This window comes from Ascaphus truei, chromosome 7 (assembly GCF_040206685.1).
Source record: "Ascaphus truei isolate aAscTru1 chromosome 7, aAscTru1.hap1, whole genome shotgun sequence".
Classification (NCBI taxonomy): Eukaryota; Metazoa; Chordata; class Amphibia; order Anura; family Ascaphidae; genus Ascaphus; species Ascaphus truei.
Genome location: NC_134489.1, coordinates 107,404,218 through 107,410,406, shown reverse-complemented (window position 1 = coordinate 107,410,406; position 6,189 = coordinate 107,404,218). Strand labels below are relative to the sequence as shown.

Sequence of the window (6,189 nt, the reverse complement as noted above, 5' to 3'; positions counted from 1 at the left end):
GTGCAGGGATGGTCAACTCCAGTCTCCAAGGGTCATCAACAGGTCAGGTTTTCAGGATATCCCTGCTTCAGCACTGGTGGCTCAGTCTCTTCTTCAGCAGTCTTCAACTGAGCCACCTGTGCTGAAGCAGGGATAGCCTGAACCCCTGACCCGTTAGTGGCCCTTGAGGACTAGAGTTGGCCATCCCTGATATAGAATATGCCAAAATGTTACTTTCTTATTTAAAAGACAGGACAGGTTTATCTTTCGTGATCACAACATAAAACATGGCTTCTGAATTGAAGTTTGCATTATTACGTACTAGCGAGGTGGACTAACAAATAATTTATTTGTGAACTTAAGACACATGATTTGACAAACGTTTTTTTTTTTTTCCCCATAAGAAAAGTTGGTAAAATACATTTTTCGGGTATTTACACGGGGGGTGTAAACAGCTTTACGTTGAATGTGTCAGTGCTCTGATAAACAACCGTTTTGAAATGGCCTTAAAAATGCATTATCTGCTTTTACAGAGACGTACTAACTCACACGCGTTAGCAGCAGCGCACGTCCAGGAGAGAGAACCATTTAACTCCCTTTAAAGATGAAACAATGTATAAAGATGACGGGTACCTCACTTCTCTATCCCCTCTCACAGCTTCAATGCAGCAAAACACTGCATGACTGAAATGTCTCTCTCGTTCTCTGCGCTCCCTTTTATTTCCATTAAACCCCATTTCCTTTGACTACCAGCAAAAATCCTTTTCCATTAAAGGGCACTAGGACAGGGCATCAGAGGGCATCCTAAGCAATACTGCTTTTCTGGATCGCGTTTTCTTTAAGCCAAATAAGTTTTAGAAGATTGGAAGCGTGTAGTTATATTCTCATTACTGCTGTATGTTGCAGAATAATCATTTTCAAGGGGCTCGGGGATCCCAGAGTAGGAACGGCTGCTTTAATCCCTTTAATTTGTTCATTGGTTGAGGGGCCTGCAATTACATTCATAGAAATGAACTGAAGGTCCTCAGAGACCTGGAAAATGTGTCCGCATGCACATTCAGAGAACCCCTCGAGAATTGCCTTTGAATACTTTCCTACAGTTGTGCTTCTTGTTAAGACATCAGATTGAGGAACTTGCTTTCTTCTGCCAGCGTGGTGAGCATGGAGCTCATATCTCCGATCGCCATGTTGCTTATCCCAGCGGGTATAGAAGGAAGAGTCAGAGAGTTCCGTGGAGTCGTAAGGCGAGAGGAGTTCTGGGAAAGGCTCTGCAGAAGGCCGGGGCTCAGGGTACCTGACATGAGGCTAGAGTGGTCCCCGTCATCCATCATCGTATCAAAATCTATAGCAGGGGGTTGCTCCAGGCAGTGTGAGTCCACAGTGCTCGTTACCTGATTCACTCCTGGAGACGGCATGGTTGTGAGCTGCTTTACTGAGCAGTCCAGACCAGCACCAAAGCCCCCATTCTGCTCGTACATGTGGATTTGGCCGGAATAATACATCAAACCATTCTCTTTAGCGTTCATGCATTGCTGAGGCTCTGCATCCTCACTGTTTCGTTTCGGAGTCGCCTCTGCTGTATGCTGGCTTGGACTCAGCTCATTGACTGGATGTGGGCTCCTCATGTAGGTGGGTTGATTCCCTGGGTGTATACCCCTAGGTCTATTTAGGGGATGTGGAGCAGTTGGCGGTCTTGGCTGAAGCATTCCATGATGGAACTCCTGCCCAGACATTCCCATCGCATTTTGTTGAGGGTCAAATACGTTCTGCTGACTCGGAGCAGTGAAGGAGTTCGGTGGGTGGAGACTCTCACCATTCATGCAGAAGTTGTTGCTTGATGAGTAGCTCTGAGGAGTTGTTCCATGTATGACCTCTCGGTTGCTGTTCAGCGCCATGTGATGATTACTCAATGTGTTACCTTGTGCGGGGTGCATGTGAAGCCCAGATTTTACCCCCATGTTACTGCATGACCCAGACAGCAGGCACTGACCTTCGTTAACTGCACTTCGACTCAACATTTGCTGAGACTGGTTATACCTTTGTTGGGGGTTCAAATCTGTGTTGGCGTTTTGGCACGGGTTCATCTGTTGTTGCCTTTGTTGCATGTAATGAACCCTCTGCCCATTATTACTGGCATTCCTCGGTACAAAACCTTGCTGTGTTACAGTCACATTGTTTGGAGGTGTTTGGGCAGCCTGCTGGTTAAAGTTTGGATACTGGCCAAGATTCTGCTTTTGCTGCATAATAGCTAAATTACCTTGCGCAAATGGCTGCTTGGGCATCTCGGCTATGACATCTACAGTACCTGAGCTGACCTCATTCCACTGCACCGGCATGTTATTTTTCTGCATGTTAGATGTGGGGCCGAGACATTCTGCCAGTGCTGGGAAGTTCCTACTAGCATCGGCCCCGGGCATTCTACACGGGACAGGAACATTTTGGTGGTATGTTTTCATATTGCTTTGGAAGTTCTGAGCTGGGTTAGTATAATCTGAAGTTGGATTTTGCATTGGTGCTCCCCTGTTCTGAGATTTGATGTACTGAACAACATCGTCCGGCAGCATGAGGTCATCATCCCCACCTGGAACATCCACATCGGCAGACATGGCTTCCATGATCACATTTTCGGTGATGCTGGGTGGCCGGGGGGAATAGATGTGTCTGTGAAGGTTGCCCTCTGAGCGTGTGTACTGCTGAAGGCCTGCGTTCCTTCTGTCCATGATGGGCGGTGGATAAAGCGTATTCATGCTGTTCATGCTGTGGAAGCGCTGGACTCTTTGAAGCAGCTGGGCATCCTGTCCAACTGTCCTCCTCACTGGGTCACTTGCACGCCTCATGTTGTTTCCAGGAACCTCATGTGGATACATTGATACTGGTGCATTCCCACCGCCATCACTGCAGCGTCTTGGACCAGGAGGCTGGCGAAAGGGAGGCAGGGCAAAATCTGGTCCATCCAGCAGAGACATCTTGTTTCTCAAGCTCATCCTTTCCAAGTTGGGAAGAGGTGTGGGTGGGGGGCCCCCAGTTGCTGCTGCGTACTTTGCTTTTAGCCTGTACTGTTGTGCCGGCGTGAGGTTAAGAAGACTCGGTAACCCACTGTGCTGACTGGCGTCACTAGACCGCCTCGATGCGTCAGTAGAGATGGGGTCGTATGAATCTGCAGAGCTGGCATTGTTATGACGCCCCCCGAACTGTGAAGCTTCGCTAGAACGACGGCTGGAGAAGTACGGAGAGATGCCGGAGGACCTGCGGCTGGTGTACGCAGAGCTGAGGGTGCTGGTGGTGCTATCCCGCCGCTCGTTCAGTTGGTTCATTATGGTGACATCATTTACCGACAGCTCCGTGATTCTAGGGTTGGACATCATGCTGCTCGGGACACCGATATTATCAAGAAAATGACCTGAAAGATGAAGCAGAGAACATTCCATGAAGGATGGAAGATCGTACAGAGACAGCAAACAGGGGAGACCGGAGGATATAACTATCCCGGAATCAGTTGCTGGCTCTGTAACCCAGGCTTGGCTGTGCAAATCGGTATAATGCAGTGAGCAAAAGTTGTAGGGCAGGGGTAGCCAACTCCAGTACTCAAGGGCACCAACAGGTCAGGTTTTAAAGATATCCCTGCTTCAGCACAGGTGGCTCAATTAGTGGCTCAGTCAATGGCTGTGCTGAAGCAAGGATATCCTTAAAACCTGAGCTGTTGGTGGCCCTTGAGGACTGGAATTCTCCACCCCTGTTCTACGGTGATCCTCATATAAATAGGACACAAAGTATTCATGTTATAGGGAGATGTATCTGCCCCTATGGGGAGTCTCATGACATGTAGCACTTGCAGGAGCAGCTCTCCTGAGGATGCGCATCAACTGCATGCAGAATGATGAAATAAAAGATGGAGCACTACTCCTCACTTACTAAAGGGTTTGGGTCTATCCACCAACGTTGCGGTCTGCGCTTGGGACCTATCTCCATGCCCTCGCTACCTCGAGAGAGGTCCTCTGAGCAGGACGGAAATGTTGGAGAATAAACGCAGATCCTTTACAATACAAGACGGGGCGCTACGCTTTATTTCCTCACTCCGGATTCAGTGACGCACAATGAGCTCGCTGCTATATCCAATAAAAAGGATCTCGGTATCTGCCGTCTGCATCCAGAACGCCCGTTACCGGGATGTCAAATAGGACCATTTTTTTTTTTTTAAAGACTATAAGTGGCACAGTCGTGGTATCCCTGTTTGAAACAGGCGACCTTGGTTCACATACCAGTGACCTTGGGCAAGTTACTTTATTTTTCTGTGCTTCAGGCTCCAAAATTAGAATATAAAGTCTGGGACAGGGACTTCTTGTGTAGTATAATATGTAAACTTTCAGTGCAACGCAGTACAAAATACCCGCTATATATTATTATAAACAGTCCCTGCACTGATCCTGTGTGTGCACAGCATCGCCTGAACAGATTTTTGGCCGGGAACATACCGTTTCCTGGGATGGCCGGGAGTTTGGTGTTCCTGGCAGGTGGAGCTGCGTTTATGAACGAGCAGAATTCTTTCACCGTATTTAGCTTTTCTTTTTTAAGTTGTTCCAGCCTCTGCACTGTTGCGCAGTGTTTCCTGAGCTGCAGGCCGACTCCCGCATTGCCGGACGAGACGGTGGAGTCCACCACGGGGCTGGTGTCCTCCAAACCAAAGAAGTCTCCCAGTCCTCCCTCGCTGTGCAGGTTCAGGTCTACTCCGCTGTCAGTGTTGTTGGTGCTGCCAAGAGGTGATGGTTCACTGCTGCAGGACGACTGCCCACCCGGGCTGGACTGATGCATCTGATGGGCAGACAAGAGCAGGTCAGTATATGGAGTGACCAGAGCAAGATATTCATAAGGTTAATGCAATGGCTCAAAACCTGAAGTACACATAGAAAGAACATGGGCTTCCAGTGTCAGCAAAACAGTGCGTGAGTCTATGTGCATCATATACCTGCACTTCTGAGATATATATATATATATATATATACATACATACATGTATGTATAGTTTTATTTATATAGTGCCAACGCAGCGCTTTATAAAGTCACAATACAGGGAAAACATTTTTGCACTGAAATGATCAGCGGCAGTACAGGGTGTGTGTCTCACCTTAGTGTGGCCTGTCCTTAGGAAAGTGTGAGAGGGCGTGAGACAGAAAGAGAGGGACAGTTAGTAACAGGGACAGTTAGTAACAGGGACAGTTAGTAACAGGGACAGTTAGTAACAGGGACAGTTAGTAACAGGGACAGTTAGTAACAGGGACAGTTAGTAACAGGGACAGTTAGTAACAGGGACAGTTAGTAACAGGGACAGTTAGTAATATATATAGTCAATAAAGAATATCACTTGTAAGCACATTCACATGCCTTAGACAGGTCTGCAACCCTGCCTTTCAACCATTATCACCTAGCACAGCGGTGCGCAAACTGTGGGGCGCGACCCCCAGGGGGGGCGTGAGACTGCCGGTGGGGGGGCGCGGGGTTTGCAGAGGCCCCGCGCGCTCCCCGAAGGCACTTAAATTAAGTGCCGGGGGAGCTGCAGGGCCTCTGTAAACCATACTTACCCATGACTCCGGTGGCTTCCTTCTTGCGTCGCCATGGCAACGCGGCGAGGTCATGTGACGTCACGTTGCTATGGCAACGTGACGTCATGACGCCGGAGGGCGGGTAATTGGTGGTTAGGGGGGGGCGCGGAAGAGAGGGGACCGACGGCAGGGGGGCGCAGGGAAAAAAGTTTGCGCCCCCTGGACCTAGCATACAGTACTCCCACTGCAGCAAGGGATTCTGGGAAATGACATGCAAATGAGCTCACGTGTCACCTTTTGCCTGGAATATCCATACACATATTGTTATATACATATACACATTTTATAGAAACAAAACAACAACAAAAACTACGGGGCGTTAGCTGACGTGACGGATGTCACCACGGAGAGACGGTTAGAGTGCTCGGAAGTCTAATTCATCGCTCACAGCAACAGCTAACTGCAGCTTTCACTATTTGGGTACCAACTGCATGCTGCCTCCACAGAGGATATCTTGAGGGTATTGAGGCCTTCCCCAATAGCTGCATATTATCTGAGGAGGATTCCCTCTGAGGCGAGCTTCGTTGGAGCCGGATTACTGATTGTGGATCCAGCTACACTGGTCTCACTCCGGCTTGGTGCTGCCACACGTGCAGAGATTTTCTCTCTACAT

At 48.7% G+C, this 6,189-nt stretch overlaps 1 protein-coding gene across 1 annotated transcript in view; it reads right to left on the bottom strand.

Annotated features, from left to right (window-relative positions):
- Positions 1 to 349: 349 nt before the first annotated feature.
- GLI2 (GLI family zinc finger 2) overlaps positions 350 to 6,189 on the bottom strand; it is a 198,699-nt gene continuing 192,859 nt past the window's right edge. The window contains exons 13-14 of the mRNA XM_075609799.1: positions 4,452 to 4,788; positions 350 to 3,379 (exon numbers count right to left, since the gene is read on the bottom strand). Coding sequence (XP_075465914.1) covers positions 1,092 to 3,379; positions 4,452 to 4,788 — 2,625 coding nt within the window. The 3' untranslated portion in view covers positions 350 to 1,091. The remainder of the gene's footprint in view (positions 3,380 to 4,451; positions 4,789 to 6,189) is intronic.